The sequence below is a fragment of the Mycetomoellerius zeteki genome, unplaced genomic scaffold, assembly GCF_001594055.1.
Source record: "Mycetomoellerius zeteki isolate Tzet28-1 unplaced genomic scaffold, Tzet1.0 scaffold138, whole genome shotgun sequence".
Taxonomy (NCBI): domain Eukaryota; kingdom Metazoa; phylum Arthropoda; class Insecta; order Hymenoptera; family Formicidae; genus Mycetomoellerius; species Mycetomoellerius zeteki.
In genome coordinates, this window is record NW_017256319.1 from 381517 (window position 1) to 401604 (window position 20088).

Genomic DNA, 20088 nt, shown 5'->3' on the forward strand with positions numbered 1-20088 from the left:
ATATATATATATATAAATATAAAATTGTAACATCTATCTAGACAACTATTAAGTCTAACAAGTAGAAAAGAAATATTTATTGTTATAATATATATAATAAATTTTTGGTTTACAGTAAAAGTAAAATAATGTAAAACTTAAAATTTATAGATTTAAAAATGGAAGATATCAAAAGTAGCTCTGATACTGTAGAAACAACAAATAATGTTTCGGACACTGCATCTACAATGGAAGACGAATCTAGAGATGAAAGGAAGATACCATGTATCATTGTACTTGGGATGGCTGGTGCTGGAAAAACATCATTTGTCTCTAGACTTGTTTCTAGATTGTATAATAAAGGAAAGCCATATGTCGTTAATTTAGATCCTGCATGTAAAGAAGTTTCATATCCTGCTAATATAGGTAAAAATAAGCTTATGTTTAATATGATTAAGTAATATTAATATTATTTATAATGCTATAAACTTATATAATTTAAATATAAACTTATATATAATTATGATCAACATTATTATCGTTATCGTTTGCCTTAAACAGAGCTGTGTTCTTTTTCAGATGTAAGAGATACTGTAAATTACAAAGAAGTGATGAAACAATATAACTTGGGCCCAAATGGTGGTATAGTGACAAGTTTAAATCTTTTTACCACAAAGTTTGATCAGGTTATCCATCTTATTAACAAAGCTAATAAAGAGTACAATTATGTGGTTTTTGACACACCAGGACAAATTGAGGTGTTTACATGGTCAGCTAGTGGCTCAGTTATAACAGAAGGATTAGCATCTGAATTTCCAACTATTATTGTATATGTCGTAGATACTGTGAGAAGCGTTAATCCTGTTACGTTTATGTCCAATATGTTATACGCTTGTTCTATACTTTATAAAACTAAGCTACCTTTTATTATAGTTATGAATAAGGTAATTAGATCTTTTCCTAACTATTTAATGCGTGTATGTTTCAACAATATGGGGTATGATCAACGCGATGCTGCAAACGCTTTGAAGCGTTTTTTAATTGGTCAGTTTGTAAAATTCTTCTAATTGGTCCATCAAACGCTTCAAAGCATTTGTAGCGAGACTTTGATCACAGCCTCAGATACAATCACTTCAATAATGCATTATTAATATGTTTTAGATTGATATTGTTGACCATAGTTATGCAATTGACTGGATGCATGATTTTGAAGCCTTCCAAGAAGCACTCGACAAGGAAAGCGGTTACATTAACAATCTTACACGGAGCATGGCACTTGCACTAGATGAGTTTTATAGTTGTTTGCAATGTTGTGGCGTTTCTGCGATAACGGGTGCTGGAATTGATGAATTTCTAGAGCTGGTTGAAGCTGCCGTAAAGGAATATGAAACGTAAGAATTATCATTTTAAAAATATATAAATTGCCGCATAGTGCCAGTGATGGTGCAGCGCGTGCGATATATATATATATTATCTTATGAGTTCTCAAAACAGATTATCATCTCCTTTATACTCCTTCATTTACAACTACAAACTTCTATATAGAAATCTATGCTCATAATATTTAATTTTCCAATCTACTTACTCTAACGTGCTCATTGGAGTGAGTAGGATCTATAGTAGGGGCATATTGGAACATGTTGGAGCATGCGACGCAACAACCTTATGTATGCCTGAGTTTTTATAAGAGGATTATTGGAAAATTAAATGTTATGAACAAACCTATAGGAAAACAGATTCGAACTTAGGAACCATCAACTACACATGCAAAGAAAATTTGCTCTTATACGGAGCAACGTATCATTCTACATAATTATATTTATTGTTTGTGATATTTAAATTTTTATTTTTAAAGGGGTTACAAAAAAGATTGGGAAAAATTTAAGATGGAGAGAGAAGCTCAAGAAAAAAAGGAAAAGAAGGAAAAATTAGAAAAGGCTAATAAAAAGGCAATGGGAGAAGCTGTGTCTTTTGTAACAACGGTTAATAGTGGTCGCGACACTTCGGAAATCTATGTGAGACATGCATACAATGAATCAAGCGAAGACGAAGATGGAACAGAAAACAATTTTGAGGAAAATGAAGATGAAAAGGAGAAAAATGAAGAATCGTTTAAAAATTTCTTAGAGAGACATAGAATGGAACAAGCTAAACGCAAAAATAATCAAGAATCTGAACCTAATACAAGTAAAAATTGATAATCATTGTATTTTTATAATTTCCTCAAATTATTTAACAAAAAATTATTGTTTTAATTTCCATAAAACGTTTTAATTAAAAAAAATTGCTTAACCTCATTTCTTATTGTAAAACGAACAATATCCTTTAATTAAACCTTAATTTCTAACACTGATAGATCATATGTACATTGAAGTAGATTCTACTGTAACAATTATAATGTGGAAAATTTTATTCCTTATCGATTGTCGACGCCCATGTTTATAGTAAAAATCAAATTATATGATTCAGATTCAAGCATTTATGTATGGTGTTTTATATTTTTTAATTTTCAACAAACTCGACTATCTCTCAAATTTTTTGTTTTTAACTTTACATTTGTCAACTTTTTAGTATAATTAAATGTATATAATAAAATAGTATAATTAAATGTGTATGTATATATACGAGTATATATATATATATATATAATAAAATAATGTTTTAAATCAATGCTATTTTTATATTCAATTTTTATTTAAGTGCTATTCTAATAATCTAATTGCATTTTAAGTCTATTAATCTAAGAGTAATTGAAAGTTTAAGCTGTGTGAACAGTAATGTGTTATAGAGATTCGTGATGCGCGTTGCACTTATCATATTATTCACAAATGTAAGCCAATTATTATATTTTCTTTTTAGCTGTTAGAATAACTTGCTAAAATTAGAACAATCTATGTTAAACTAGTAATTTACTTTCAAAAAAATCTTTCAAATACATATTACATCTTGTATACTTATTATTTCGTCATAAAACAAATGCTAATTGTTTTACAATTATGGCATATTAAAATACATTTAATTTATGAATGTATATGGGTGTCTCGAAATTCGCAAAACACCCCACAGCAAGAAAGTTTTCGAAAAATGAAGTCATTAATAATAGGGGGAGATCGGAACTAAGTGGCCACCTTTTTTTTCAATTGTAACTTTCAATAAGAAAATTAATGATTTTAGTCAAATGATTATTAGCGTTTTATAGAGTGATTATAAAACTACAAGATGGCAATAAAAAGTTTTGGTGTTTGCAACTTCATTTCATCCATATACAGAAAAAATGATGTGATTCAGAAAATGAAATCTCAAAAATTACTTTTGACTATTGAAAACATATTTGACTACCTAAACATAACAACACGGCGCACCTAAACTAACCAAACTTCGTTGGTAAAGAAGACACACGAGATGCTATCTACAATATAAATTAGGAACTCATAAGATATATTTTTGCCACTCAAAATTCAAATTACAGCTTATCCCCGGTCTCCCCTATATATATAATTAATTAATAAAAAAGTTAAATGTATATTTTTATTTCAAGTCATAATTTTTTATATTTAAATATAGCCAATTACAAATTACGTTTAGAACTACATTGTAAGTGCGTCCTTCAGCGTTTAAACGTAATTAAACGTAATTCGTCTAAATTTAGTTTATAATTGGCCATATTAAATCCTTATTGTTTCACAAACTATTGTTTAAAAAAAAATAAAAATTTACAAATAACTTTTTTACTCAATTTTTTGAAAACTTTCTTACTGTAACACTTTGATTCGCGTATTTCGTAACAATCTGTACATATAACAGTTTTATATATATTATATATTATATTTATATATATTATATATTATATATTATATTGTATATATATAAAACTGTTGCATGCATTGCAAGATAACTGCTTAATATATATTAATGCATTATATATTACAAATGTATCTCAGATTTGTGACTCTAATCTAAATAATTATATTAAATTAAACATAATATTATAATAACTTTATATTATAATGTAAATACTGGTTAAGAGAAAATTAAAATCAGCAGTTATGCACTGATTTCAATGAATATTCTGAATATTAAAAGGCAAACCACGTTTATCTATCAAAGCAATGCGCTGAGGTGACAAGATTATTTTGCGTTCAGACGATATATTGGGCTTTATAGGAAGAAACTGGTAGGCAGAGTATCTTATATTTCGTTCTATGATAGGTTTCTGATCTCGAACATTGTTGAATTCAATCTCATAAAGAACAGGAACTGAAACATATAATTATTAATATTTTAGATATTTGAAACATTCAAACATTGTTAAAATGATATCAACGATATTTCTATTAACTTTTTGAGGAAATTTTATTTCAAGGAAAAGTTTAACACTAATAATTAATAATTGTTAAATATATCATATATATATATTAATTTTGATATATATATATATCTCAAAATAATATATTTTAAAAACTCAAATAATGTTCAAATTCCATTCTCTAATATTGATAAAATTAAGAATAACAGAAGTTTCAATATGTGTACTTTTGCTGTTTTTATTGTCATAATAATTTAAACGTTAATATTAGCAACGAAAAATATAAATTGTATAGTGTAAATTGAAAAAAAATTGTTTATTCTCAAAAATCTTTTATATTGATGACAAAAATAAAATTAACTTTTTTGAATAATTTAGATCCCTATTTTGTAACTCTTACTGATAGTTATATCGTCATTGCATAATTTTTTTACAACTAAATACAAAATCTTCGCAATAACAATGTAATCCTTACTGTTATTAAGAGTAGGGACCTTAATATGGTTTGATATAAATAATCAAATTCAATTTTTATTGTACCTGTATCTTCTCGAGTGTTTCTTATTTGTTTTGGAGTATTATCCTTTGTTATAATCAATTTTTTTCCCTGATCGTGTTCTCGTCGATATTCTTGGATAATTTGTTCCAAAGTTTCAGTTAGCGCCAACTTGCGAATTATAATAATTATAGTACCACATATATGCGTATGAATATTATATTATCTACCAAGAAGTCAAAATATTTTTGTTAAGCAATAGATCGATATCAGTTAACAAATATTAACAATCAAATTTTCCGTTCTTCGTTAGTTTACAATGTAAATCAAACTCAGAAGAAGTCGTATAAACTTTCTTCTTCTTACACTATACAACGAATAGAAAATATCATAACTCGCGTTTGACAAATATACCTGACATAGTTTTAAGCGAGATACGCGATTCGTTTCCGATCGCGGGCTTTCTTCTTCGTTTTTCGCGGCTTCATGTTGCGAGCACCGACTCTTCCCACCGGCTTTCCGGCACACCTTGGATAACAAGTCGATGCGGTCGGCGCGGAAATTGTCGTGCAGGAACTCATGCACGTGCGGGTTGCAAGAGTTGCAGGCTGGGTCGCGGCCGTGGCAAGTAATCTTGCGGAAACCATAGAGATTCAGCTGCCTGATGAAGCTAGTGATATTGCTCGTCTTGAAGATGGGCCGATGCGTATCCAGGTATTCCGTCTGAAATCTCTTATAATTTAGCAGTATGGTGTCGCCGTTCGCACCCCATTGGATCGCTCTGGTCTCGCACTCGTTCACTATTCGCCATAGCTTCTGCGGAAATCGCATCGACTGCAGCACGCAATCCTCGTACATCCTCGTGGTTGTCGCTGGGTATGGTTGATCGAACGAACGGCCGCGCGCGAATCGAAAACAGCGCGTTTCGAACGTTTCTCGTCCCGTCCGTGTCTTGTCTTGTTCTTCCTCCAAGCCACCTTCGAAACAAATAACTGTCGTATCACGGCAACAACAATCAAGGCAATCCCTGAAAAACGAGCGCATCGCTGATCGAAAACTGATCTGTTTTATATCCAGATCCGTGATCGTGATTCTGATTTGAATATCAAGCTGGTTCCCAAAAATTTTTTTTCGTGTTTCCCCGTCGTTCTTTTCTATCCACTCCATCTCAAAGATATTAATTTATTCTACGTTCACTGCAATTGGTTCTTGTTAATATAATAGATTGTTCTACTTTTATCAAACTATGAAAAAAAAATATATTAACAGTTTATATTAACAGATATAAATCGCGTAATTATTTTTACATTAATAATGAAGCAAATTTGAATATATATATCGCACTCCCTCAGAAAAGTGACACAACTAAAAAAATGAATTTCAGAAGAGAGTAAAAGAAAATTTTAAAACGTATTTTAAAATTAATTATTTATTACAAAATTAAACATAAGTTAATTTAAAGCTCACAAATTGCTTATTTTGAGTTTTCTAGAAATATAATGTAGATATTAATTTTGTTACGGTATTTAAAAATTATCTCTGTTTTAGTTTGTCATTTTTCTCTAATTGTGTTCTTTTTAAGTATCTGAATTCAATTTGTATCACTTCCTGATTGAAAGCTGATGTATTTAAAACACAATCAGCACAATAAGCATATATAGCTTAATTTACAAGAAAAAAATTAGTTTTAAAAAAGAAAAAAGAATTGGAGATGAAAATTATAGAAAGATGTTCTGAGAATCTAAGATGACTAATGTCATAAATTTAAGTGTTTCAGTTTTAAGAATCAATTTACGATGTTATAAGAGAAAAATAAAATAAATTAGTGAATTAAATACGTGATTTTGTGATTTATCTATTCAGTAATTAATTAAAAATAATATAAAATAAAAACTAGTCCAATAATCTACTATAACACCACTGGACTACCTTCCGCTTCTCCCCGGGAGAAAAAGTCTCAATTCTAATTTAATCCCCCCTCTAAATAAAATCCTGGCTACGTCCAAGATCCGCACATAATACGGAATTCAAGAAATTTCGACGTATATGTCACTTTTCTTGCGAGGGTGCAATATACATTCCAAAAAATAAGTTGACATTATTTGTCGTTATTTTGATGTCAAATGACGTTAAAGATGTCATTTTGATATCAAAATAATGACAAATAACGTCAATTTGCTTGCTGGAATATATTGAAAAAATATTTAACGCGTTGTGTATAAGGTGTTCTTTGCTAATTGAGTATATCTATATAATTTCTTCGCGTCTGCTGCAAATTCTTTTATGAATTGTGAGTTGAGCGGAAGAAGGAAAAGAAGAATATTAATTGTGTGTGTGAGGCAATAAGTTTTTTAATAAAAATTGATTACAATATCGTTGTTGTATTATTTTACATTTATTTAGTTATACTTCGGAAATAATATTATTTATATAAACTATTAAGAATATATTTTCTATTTACATTTCTTAACTTAATAACATTATCAATTTCATAAAGATAAATATATGAAATAACGATTAATAAAAAATTTTGTAAATATTATGGTCAATAAATGTAATATGATTTAGAAATTGATTCCATCAGTATCATCTTAACGGCGGTAATTTAACTACTTTATTCTACTTACATTTATCTCTAATATTATTATCTTTATTATCACTAATATACGTTTCCACTACACTTAAAAACATTAATAAAATAGTTCTAATATAAAAATGACATTAATACTCATGGATGTGCATTCAAAAGCTTTGATATTTCAAACTTTCCTTCATTCCTTATAATACGTATAATAGTTTACATTTTTTTATATTTAATAATTATTACGAGAATGTAATTATTCATTGGGACGATGGATTGGAGCTTTATTTATCAATTGATTAATTCATTAATAGATTGTTTGATTAAAAATAGAATGTAAAATCAATTTTACATCCTAGTTTAATATTTTAATTGAATTGTGACATAATATAAATACTAAATAGACATTGATCTAAATTTTTATTGTAAAAACTTAGTTATCCGACAAAGCGTTTTATGTCAAGTTAGTACGAAAAATTTTTTTATCAATTCGAGATCAGTTTTTTCTTAATAAAAATTTCGAAAATATTAAGTGAAATAATTGACTAAAAAACTTAATAGAAAGTATTTTAATTACAAAATATTTAATTACAAAAATACACAATATTACAATATATATTATATATTTGAAACTCGAGAAGCTGCAGAAACCGATTGCAAACTTGTCGAAGCATCTGCCATAAAATTTGGTGCATAGAGCCTATCTATATATAGATGACAATCTTTTATCTACTAAGCTGCTTTCGCTAAATAATAATGACAAGATATATTCGTGCTTTATACTGTTCAGTCGTCAACTTCAATAATATAATAAGCTGTGCACTTCACAACCGGTACATTATTAATTTTAGGCCTTTATTAATCTGTACTACTCTTAACTACAGTGTCGATATCGTTATATTGTATATTTTTAATATTTGTGTAACGACAGTGTAACGACATCAACACCGTCAATGTTAAAGAGTTTCAGAGGCCTTAGTTTTCGTTACTTCATAGGGATTCTATAGGCTTCATATTTTTTATCGGTTTATTCTTCACGCATATCAAATTTGTATCACGCTTTATTCGCACGAAATGACTTCGAAAGTTGCAGTTCAAATATTTCTTTTACTGTCACAAATATATCAATCGGACACAGCTGGAAGGGCCTGCAGATACTCGCGAGGGATCGCAGGAGCCGGAAGCAAGTAGCCATCCGGATCCAAAACATCTGGGGTCCGTAGCAGCACTGGACCTTGCGGCGGTCTGGGCAGTGTTCCTTGCCGGGTCAATTCGTTTTGTGCTTTTTCCAGCCTCTCCAGAATATCGGGAAACTTGATTCGTTCCCGCGGTTCGATCTTCCAACAATCGTGCATTATTTGGCAAACGAGGGGCGGACACTCGTCTGGTAGAATAAGCATCGTCCCTTGAAGTATGAGTTTCACGACCTGGAACAATCGTTGAGAAACACGTACGATCTCCATTTAATAGAACTGATGAATTGAAAAAGAAATTTTAAGGTATTCTCTCTTGCATGGTCTGACCTCTTCGTTACTGAATCCGTAGTATGGCTGCTTTCCAAATGAGTAAACTTCCCAAAGAACTACACCAAAACTCCATACATCTGTCTCTAAGGTGAACCTGCCATATACTACACTTTCCGGCGACATCCAACGTACTGGCAGCAAACGTGATCCTCCAATCTGAAAAGGATGTTAATTATAATATTTATATAATTTAGTAGTATATTAATAGGGAGATGAGTGGAACCATATCAGTCCCTATATATCTGAATCAAGTCAAAGAGTCACCTAAATCTAAATATATATATATATATATATAGTTCCTTTGTGACTCTCGCTAAGTCAGTTACAAAATGTTCCATACATACGGAATGCGGGATTTAAATTCGTGACCTAGCTGTCTGTTACGTTGCTCTCATACGGAGCCACATGACGTCTCTCTTTATTATACATATAATTATATAATTAAACGTTATATAATTATATAATAAATTATATAATTAAAAATTATAATAATTTTCCGTTAATAATATCCGTGTAAAAGAAATGGAGAAGACGTAAAACTATGCAGAAAATCTCAAAATTTTCTGAAGAGTCCTTACTCCAGAAAATCTCAAAATTTTCTGGAGTACATCATAAAAACATCATAAGGGGACGTCTTTGAGTCATTATGCATGTCTAAAAGATATCTAAAAGACATTATAAAGATTTCTAGACACACACACACACAGTGCGTATTGTCTAGATATATTATTGTTACAAATTTATTAAAAAAAATTTTACCTTGTAATAGTCGCAAGTGTAAATATCTCGTGACATGCCGAAATCAGCGATTTTCACTATTAAGCCTGAGCCCACGAGACAGTTTCGACACGCTAAATCACGATGCACGAATCTTTGCGCTGACAGATACGTCATACCGGCCGCAATTTGAATCGATATCCAATGTAGCGAGTCCTATAAACAATGACACCATCGTTAAATTACTTCTACCGATAAAAAATTTCACTAGAATTGCATTGCAATAATATATGACGCGATGGTGCATTTCAGATAGAAAAAAAACATTGAAATGTCACACGCCAATTCGCGCGCACAGTGAATCATAATTCAAGATATGATGAGAATTGCTCTGACAACTCGCGATTAAAGTTCCACGTAAATTCACCGATGTTATTGCACAATTTCTTCAACTAATTACCATTATAATTCTTCAATTAATTACAAAGGTATTGTGACATGATACCTTCGTTAATGGCTGTAATCCAGGTTTCAACGATCTTAATTGCGAGGAATTTGCCCGTAGTACCTCGGCGAGGTCACCATGCGGCATATATTCGAATACCATCCACGGATTATTCGTCGCATCTCGAAGTACCATGCCCTTTAAGGACAAAATGTTCGTATGGCCGAACGTAGACATGATGTCCACTTCGCGCATAAAGTCCTGCTCGGTTTCAGGCGTGGCAGTGTCTTTCAGAACTTTTATAGCGACAATCTCCTTCGTGTCTCCATTGTGCCACTCGCCTGTAAAATTTTTATTATAAAAGATTATCTAGCATTATCTAGTGATAACTCTAATAGCTAATTCGGTCACTTACACTATACTAGATCAGCCCGCATAAAAATATACTACTAGTGCAATAAGTAATTCGAATAATGTAATAGTGATAGAGAAAATTTCATTAAAATTACACTGTTTTATTGTGAAAATAAGTATTATTGATTAGCATCATATTTTAGAGGATACACAAAAAATTGTAATAAAGGAAACTTTTGTTTACTATTATTATAACTTTTTTTTACTAGTATTATAATTTTGTCGTGTATCCTCTAAAATATGATGCTAATCAATAATATTTATTTTTACAATAAAATTTTAGTGTAATTTTAATAAAATTTTCTCCACCACTATTACACTAAATATTCGTATTATATTGTATCACTGCATTGAGATATTTTATATAAAGCAGCTTTTAATATGCACTGATCCAGTGTAATGCAAGTGATCGAATTCATTATGAAGCGGCCAGTCCTACGAGAAACTAGTATATTAAAAAATAATGAAAGAAATTTATTTCTCGACGTTATAACTCCCTAATTAAATTGATCAGAAGAATTGACTTAAAGAATTGATAAATTTTTTCATTTTATTTTGTTTCCACATACATTATATAACACAAAATTTCACCTTTGTAAACCTTTCCAAAGCACCCTTCGCCGATGTCGTGAAGAAATATAAGACTTTCACGTTGTATTATCGGAACTCCCGGAGGCGTGCAGGTAAAATATTGAGGATTAGACGTATACTTATGCGCTAATAATAAGTCTTTCTTCAGATTTATTGGAGTTCCCTGATAAAATATGACGAGCAAGATAATTATTAAGAATAATTAAAAATTCACAATTATTAATACATATATAAAATATTCGTAGAATGCACAATTAATAAAAGAGTGCAAAAATTGAAGCAGTAGAAAAATGACTTTGAAATAAAATTTACTGTTGAAGTATAGACTATAAATTATTTAGAAAAAGAAAATTTTGGATCCAGATTAGAAGAACACACGAAAAATATAGTACAAATATGTAAATAAATCATTGTTTATGCATCTTAGGATGGCATTGTTTCAAAGAAAGTTATGGCGACTTACATCTAAAGAACTTCTTTGCGATTTGATGCTGTAACTCCGTCTTCTTACGCCATATACAATGCTTAATAAGAACACAATTACCGCGACGAAAGCTATAACTACTCCTATGATTTCAGGTACCTTGTATTTCAATCCGACTACCTGTCATATTAATTTAAAATAATTATTATACTAGTAAACAGACAACAGCGTTTATTGCAGATATCTAAATATATAAAATTTCAATTTTAATGAATATAATATACCTGTTCAGCTTCCGGAAGTACATTCGTGCTATTTGTGCTGTTGTTGCCGCTTGGAGGTATTATGTTATATATAGGACGAGGCGTTAAAGGAACTAAAATATTGTTATCATATTACATTACGTCACATTAATCTTAATACCGCATTTATAATACGGTTTTGTCTTTATTTATAATTTTTGGAACCGAGGTTTGTATTCAGTGTCATCTCTAATTTCTTCACCTCTAGATAACTTTATTCATGAGGTATCTCCCAGATTACAATGTAGATATTTCATGGATAAAGTTATCCACACTTATTTAGAGAAGAAATTGAGCATTAGTCATGCCCTCTTAATCTTTCAATTGTCAAGTAAATCATTGCAGCAAACTATTATTACGTTTTTATTTTTATATTTAAAATTGCTCATCTTTTGTAGTAAAACTTTTGTAAAAGAGTAGAGTAGCTTTACCGATTAAACGATTTGGACATCTTAAGTCTGATGTCGGTAATGATAAGTCATGAGGACACACACATTTCGATGTGTTGTCCGCGAAGCTACGACAGGCCGCTTCTTTTCCACAAATCCACGGATTATCCTTGCATGCTTTGATCTGGAAATTCCCTGGCGGAAAAAATTTCAATGAATAACTATATAAATTTACAAAAATAGCAATTTTGTAGAAATTTTTATTTTCTTGTCAATTTTTTTATATATTTGCAAAAAATATTTACATTTTTTTTGTAAAAAAAATCTGTGCAATGATAAAATAAATTATAATTTTCTAAAATTAAGAAAATAATAAAAGTAATATTTCACGAAAAATGTACAATTTTTTAGAAAATAGTAGAAAAATCTACAAATTTTGAAAATTAGAAAATTTGGAAATAATTGCATTACATCTGGCTAATGTTGATTGGATGCGTTTTTTAACACTCTTGCAAGTATTTTCGTTTGAAAATTTTCTTTCGTTCCTACACATATTAATTTTAACCGCATTGAAGTGATTATTGGATTTTAATAGCATAATTTTCAATAATAGTTCTAAAGGACTCATCCATTTAAAAAAGTTTATTGAATTTTTCAAAGATCTCATTGTCAGATATGTATGGAATGGTAAGAAAGTATCTAAAATTCTTGTACCTATCTTGTTTGCTATTATTCACAATGGTTATTTCTGTCAAATTGTTGGAATTTAGTGTAAAGTTTTTTTTTAATAAGTTTTTTTTTAATAATAGGAAACTAATCCTAAAATAATCAAAAATAATGATACAGAGAAAAAGCCAATGTGAGCCAACACAAGTTCTTTGTGTATAAATATATATTACAATTAAATTAAATACAGACGAACGTTTCAACCCTGGTATTGGGTTCTCTTCAGTGTAATTGATAGAGATGACAGTATTCAATAATAATGAAAAATTGAGTTCTATATTCGAGTCGTTAGATCATCGTTAAGCTATTGTCAATGCTTGAATTCTTTTGTAACGTCTGTTGTATTTTGTCGAATAGAACAAGCGTAATTTTAGAATTATTTCACTAAAAATAATCAAATGAAAGAAATTTAATAAAGTCACAAATTAAAGTTATAAGTCAATTTAACTGACATGGATTCAATTTAACGATGGTCTGTTACAAAAATGATGTGTAAGATACTCCAATAAACAAAGTTATAGTCAAACATATAAATGAAAAATCACTAAGTTTTAAAAACAATAAATGTCCCTATTTTAACCAAGAGATACTATTTGTAACATGGAAACTTCAATCTTTCGTGACCAAATCATAATATAGAGGCTTCAATAATTCTGTGTCATTTTGTAGATTTAATCCATTTTTTTGCTTTTTAATGAAAATAATCTCTGAATTAATCTTTTATTATAATTCCTTTCCTCATTTAGTATCATTATGTTTTTCCAATCAAAATCATGATTGTGTTCAATCCTATGCTCTATAATAACTTCTGTGCTTTTGTGTTTCTATTGATGTTCACTAATTCTTTAACAATCTTTTCGTTTGTCCCACGGATGCAATCCTGACAATTGATTTTGTATACCACATTAGATCGAGAAAAAGTTGATAATTTGTCTTTTTGACATTTGATGAAAACGCTCAGTTTATTAATTCTAAAGGATAACTATTGTTAAGAAAAATATTAATGATTAATTCAAAATTTTTCTTGTGAAACATGGGGTGCGATAAGAGAAGAATTCTATCTAATTCTATTATTGTAATTAAATTCTGACACATTGAATGGCAAGAATAATAATTTAAATATTTAGAGGAGATGATGGGAGTAAAGTACTAATCATGTATTAAATATTGTTCTTAAATAAGGTAACGTCAAGGAAATTAAATCGATCATCTTTCATCAACATAGTAAACTGTAATCTAGAGTGATATTCGTTGAAAACTTTTAAAATTGTATTAATGTGTGAATAAAAAGAAATGGTCTGTTTTTTATTGCTCCACTCTGAATCGATGCAATAAGTGTTTTTTATTGCTGCACTCTGAATCGATGCAATAAGTTGACGTGAAAACGAATATTTGTTTCATTTCAACTTATTGCACTATATGTATCAATTCAGAAAGTGTAGCAATAAAAAACAGACCTAATGTCGTCAACGTCAAAGAAATGTGTAATTTATAGACATCCAATTTTTATGCAGATATTTTTTGCAGACATACACAAAATATGTAAATTTGCACAAATATGCAAATATGCATAATATGCACAAATAAATATGCATTTTTAGAATGCTTTTTTAATGAAACAAATTGCATAAAAATCCGATGTATCTATAGTAATAAGTTATTAATAAAATCTATAATAGTATTTCATATAATCGTATTGTGTAAGAAAACGAGCGTATCATTTCAATTCGTTTCTGAATATAATAACTCGATTTATCGAAGTCTTGCATTTTGCGTCTTACAGCTTTAAATGGCTTACATTCAGATAAAAAAAAGATGAAGGATTTAAAATGAAATGTAAATTTACAAGATTCCTACATAGCATGGTATGAGTTTGATAGCGGATGAAACATTGCCATCATCGCGTCGGCGTCGGTTGTGCCGGGAAGCAAAGAGATCGCCGTCGCAGATTCGTAGGATCGTTGCAAACGACTTGTAAAGGGCAGCCAGGGAAGAGAAAAAGGGCCGCATATTTGGATTGGGCACAGGAAAATAGAGACAGTGAAGGCATTCATTTGGTACTCTTGGAGCTTGTAACGGGTCAAAGCGTTATCTCTGCGGTCAGCGCTCCCCGACAACGAGTCTCGCTATGTGTACCTATTATCGCCCCGTATTCCATGCCTGCGTCGAAGTATCTTCATTACAAGATTTACCGCATTTATGAGATCGGCAGTTTCTCGGGGAGATCGATCACCGTACTTGACGCCGGCGACGTTACCCGCTGCAAAGTATAACGTGGGATACAATAAGTTAACGTGAAGTTCGTCGCCAGTCTTGTGACAGAAATACAAGGAGAGAGAGACGATTTCTCCTTCATCGCGAAAGCGACGCGACCGCGTTTGACGATCGACCATCTCGTCTGATCATCTCGAGAGAAGGGCCGTTACTTTTTAAAGGATCCTGCGGACACATTTGCAATTTATCGAGGATTAATGCTGGTTTCAATATCATCCATCACAATCAATTATACCTCCGCAGACATCGTGATTTTCGCATTTACGTCACATTATTACTGACCTCTGCTCTTTGCCATATACACGACATAGAAACCACTATTGGCTCCGCCAGCTGACCCTCGATAGCACGAGTATCGCGTAGTAAAGCTCGCGGAGAATTATTTTAGTTTACGCTTTACATCCAGTAATTATGATATAATGCAAAATCATCCGCATAACTTGTTACTTTTTAAGTACTTCACTCGATTAAATTGTTTATTTATTAATTACTAATCTTAATGACGCTTTCTCTCGACGAGTACGAAATTTCTTGATAGATGAGCTTTGAGTCAAAATTAAAAAAAAAAAAAAAAGATTTATATAAATTTATATGAATGCGATAAGCTGCATTTTTAGTTGCATTTCAGAGATTCAATGTACAAAAAAGATGATTATTATATAACATTTATTTTATAATTTATTTATAGAACTGTCGATGCACGAAATTCTGTTTAATGTAATTTCTTGACTATGTTATAGTACTTTACTGCAGTTAGTAGCCAAACTGAAGGGTGCTTTTGTCTTAATAGAAATAGCAACAGATAGTAATGACATTCGATCCTAATTGAAACTATATTGTCTTTTAACTGTTATGATTAATGATAAATTTGGAAACTTCAATACACCCACATGTGGTGAGACGTGTTTATTTGCAAATCCAAGCTTTAGACGCACAGACTACAATAGAGGCATTATATGAGCGGACGCTTCATCCTGCGTAAACGTGCGGTTCATGAAAGGATCGAAAGAGATCGGTGAATATCGTAGGGTGCTAGTAAAACAATATATGTATAGATACACATAAATATATACAAAATGAAATTTGCAATCAGTGTATAAATGATAGATTCTGTATTTAACTCTGAGTTTACATAGAAGAATATCGAGAGAGATCGAAAACCTCTTATTTTTTACTTGTTCTCTTAACATTTATTTGTAATCTTATCTTGATATACTTAAGTTTATTTAATAATCAAGTTAAAATTTTTATGAAACGTAAACTAGACTTTAAATTAAATGTAAACTAAAATTATGCCATCTATTTACTATTTTATTACACACTATCGGTCATTGCTCTGTGTATATATGAGTGTGATAATTTAATACCAAATTTATAGTGAATATTTATCTTTTATTATCTTTTTTTGCCATGACATTACATATGTAATTCTAAATAGTATGACATTATCTTTAACATTATGAATGGGACAAATGTGGTTACTATCTCGAATCTGACTCACCGAAAGGTCGAAAGTACTCACGATATTAAAGATAACACGATAGGATAAAAAACAAGTTAAATTTCTAATTTCTTCCCAGAAGAATTTGTTGATGGAAATGTAGATAAGTTTAGTACATAAATTCAAGTAGATAAATGTTTTCAACACCAATTTTTTTATATATTTCCATCTTTTAATGATAAATTTATATTTACATGTATTAAATAAAGTACGTATATAGCAATACGTTTAAAATACAATAACATTTAAATTAGCACTGACGAAGATAAGATTGTTTTGTTAAGTATATGACGTAGACGATTTACGGCAAACAAATTTTTAATTATACCATATTATTAATTGCTGTACAGTTTTCAAATATCATTTAGCAAATAATAAATTTATGTAAAAACGTATCGCTTTATTATTTAATTTTAAATTCTTTAAATTTTTCATGAAATACTGAACAGAAGTATATATAAATATTTCTAGGTCGCAGATATGATTACCGATTCATCATTATAAATCGCTTCATTTATTCCTGGAATGTAGTCATTCTATTTCCTATCTAACATAAACTTTAACTAAAATATTTAGATATTAATAGTGTACTGCGTGCAAGACAAATTTAAAATAGAAATGCAACATATAAAAATATTTCAACTGAAATTTATGTGAAGTAGCATTGTTTTATAAAACATTTGTAATCGGTTTAACGATTTCTTATAACCAACATCGTATACAATTTATGAAGTAATTATCGTTTTCACTGATTATTGGGAACTTCTTGGTACTTTACGTAACAGATCTAATTGAATTTGATACATATTAGATGACTCTAGTTTATTCCACGAATCTATTAACCCAATGAGACGCGGAACAAGCTACCGTGTGTATTCAGATTTCTCAAAAGAAGCTTTCAGGATTTCTCCGGTGCAAGCAAACGCGTATGTCAAAACAAACTTTCAGATTTATAAGCATTTAATCGCACATAAAAAAATGTAACGATAGAAATTAATCATAAGAAATATATTTTCCTCTAAAAAAAAGAATACAATTTTTTATATATACTCCACATGTATACGTATATATAATTTTTGTTTCTAATATTAACATATTTTTACATCTTAATATTTTTATTGCGAAAAAAGAAACGGTATTGGGTTAAAAAAGAGAATGTATTCAAATTTAATGCGATAAAAATAATAGAGATTGAAGCATGTGCAAAATTTGAAACGTGTCTTACCTGTTCGCGTTTCGGGAGTAGAAAGACCTCGTTTTCTCGGCATTTTTCGTCCGTATATCGCGCGTCCGTGCAAGTAAACAACAAATGGACCAAATCACCCTCTCTGGTTAAAAAAAAAATAATTCTTCGCACTCCTTTACCGCACTTTGCACTCTTTCTCGTTTGCTACGAAGCGGCAATTACCATCGATACGCTAATCGCATCGGCATTACTTTAGCGAGAGAGGTATTACTCCCATAAATGCCACAATGGACATTAATGTGAAAAGAGGTTTTATAAAAAAATCCAAGAAATATTGCCACGGACGGTTGTCGCGACGATGATAAATCACAGCATCTCTTTCTCTCTCTCTCTTTATCTTTCTTTTTCTTTTTCGCCTTACATCATACGCATTATCACGTGATACATAGTAGGATATCGAATAAGCTCCGCATTTTTTTCTCTTTTTTTATTCCCGATCTAGATTTGCGCACCGCTCTCAAGTTCCTCGAATTTCCACCAGCGGCTTTTTTCGTAATTCTGACCGAGATCGGTCGCGAAGTGACGGCGAGTCATATTGTTGGAGAACGGAAGTCCTTTGAGCACGCACTCCCCGTAGGAATGGTAACGGTGTGGGTGGGTGCTGAAGCCTTAAGCCGGAAGCCGAAACCTCTGCGTGATTCGACGGGGAAACGGCGTAGGTGGAGACCGAGAGACGAAGTGTGAGATGTATTCTCTCTTCGATGAACGCTTAACCGAAACTGAAGACCGTCTTCGAGACTCCCTCGCTTTCCTACGCGCGCGCGGAGCACCAGCACGATCGCACGAAGCGAGCGTGTGCGTGCGTGTTACACACATGCGTATGATAGAGATTTACGCGAGATTCATCGTCTTGACGGCTCGACCTACGCTATCGGAAAGTGACGGTGGTTCGCCATAAGCCACCGAATATCTTAAAAAAAGGGTGCGTCTTCACGCACTGTCATGGCTCACACCTGACACGTTCCTATTCGACCACCTACGCGTTCGCGCGAATATCATCGCGTACGAAACTAACGGCAACAAAAGTTTATGCTGTGAAGATATACAGGTTGTTCTGGTGACTAGAAATCTTCTCAACATTCAAGAGACAGTAATCGAAAAAAATGGCAGTTGCTTCAAGGCAATCTTAATGATTCGTTGAAATTGACTGTTAGTTGCTTTAAGACAGCGTTTCTCCTTCAAAGATATTGGATTGTTTTATCTGGAGATGGTAACTAAATCGTCTGTACAGATGAATATGCGTTGACGCGCGCGTCGTATCAATATACATATATGCGTTCTCCGTAACACTAACCCTATCGCTACTGCTTATCGTTTATTTTTTCTCAATTGGAGGAAACATACAGATATTCCATCTAATTTCTTTTTTTTTTATTTGAAATGTGGTGTACTAAATGAAATAAGTCAAATTATCGTTTTGTAATTAAAGAATATCAGGGTTGTGCGCGTTACCTCAAAAAAGTAACGTGTTACCGTTACCGTTATTTTTTGAAAAAGTAATGCTTATCATTACCGTTCCTTGAAAAGTAACAATTATTGTTATTTTTTCGTTATTTTTTTTATAATGCTAAAGTAAGTTATTAGATTTTAAAATTACATTAGCTGATAATTAATTCAATATTAAATGTGAAATAAATATTCAAACTTGAAACTTTCTAACTAGTTTATATATAGAGCAAGCTTTTCTCTATGTTAAGGAGGTTCTCGTTTGATGAAATATAAGACAAATTTATAATATACATGTAATACAAAAGATAACAATATCTAGAAAATAATATCTAGAAAAAAAATTTCATTGACTTTTATCGTATCATTTTGAAGATATTTAATTCTACATTTATAGAATTTTACATTACAAGTTGAAGGTATAACCTTATTATGTAGTTATTCTCTTTTAAATGAGACACTTGCGTATAAGACAGCAATTTAAAAATCGTTATAATTATAAAGTAAACACTTAAGTTTGTTCTCGTAAAGTTTCATTCAAACCGACCGTACAGTTTACAAAAAATTTATATTCTTCAATGAAAAAAGCCAGAATATATATCAAATGGACGATGAATATACATCAAATGAGCAGGGTTGGGTAGTGTTAAGTTAAAAAGATAAAAGTTAAATTAAAAAGTTAAAAAGTTAATTAATTTTAATTTAACTTAGTTACATTTTGGATT

At 30.8% G+C, this 20088-nt stretch overlaps 3 protein-coding genes across 3 annotated transcripts; 1 reads left to right on the forward strand and 2 right to left on the reverse strand.

Annotated features, from left to right (window-relative positions):
- The first annotated feature begins 149 nt into the window (after window positions 1–149).
- Window positions 150–2177, forward strand: LOC108731799 (GPN-loop GTPase 1). Its single transcript, XM_018462305.1, has 4 exons — window positions 150–405; window positions 559–923; window positions 1141–1370; window positions 1835–2177. Exons 1-4 carry the CDS (start codon window positions 159–161, stop codon window positions 2175–2177), a joined length of 1185 nt encoding a protein of 394 aa, XP_018317807.1. The 5' UTR covers window positions 150–158.
- Window positions 2178–4036: 1859 nt separating this feature from the next.
- On the reverse strand, window positions 4037–5744 carry LOC108731781 (heat shock factor protein). Its single transcript, XM_018462284.1, has 3 exons — window positions 5196–5744; window positions 4826–4952; window positions 4037–4236 (listed from the first exon to the last, which is right to left on the reverse strand). The coding sequence occupies exons 1-3, from the start codon at window positions 5637–5639 to the stop codon at window positions 4037–4039; spliced, it is 771 nt and encodes a 256-aa protein (XP_018317786.1). The 5' UTR covers window positions 5640–5744.
- Window positions 5745–8057: 2313 nt separating this feature from the next.
- Window positions 8058–18621, reverse strand: LOC108731792 (tyrosine-protein kinase transmembrane receptor Ror). Its single transcript, XM_018462296.1, has 9 exons — window positions 17897–18621; window positions 12213–12365; window positions 11764–11855; window positions 11519–11659; window positions 11056–11218; window positions 10111–10391; window positions 9648–9821; window positions 8886–9044; window positions 8058–8789 (listed from the first exon to the last, which is right to left on the reverse strand). Exons 1-9 carry the CDS (start codon window positions 17937–17939, stop codon window positions 8487–8489), a joined length of 1509 nt encoding a protein of 502 aa, XP_018317798.1. The 5' UTR covers window positions 17940–18621; the 3' UTR covers window positions 8058–8486.
- Between the last annotated feature and the right edge of the window lie 1467 nt (window positions 18622–20088).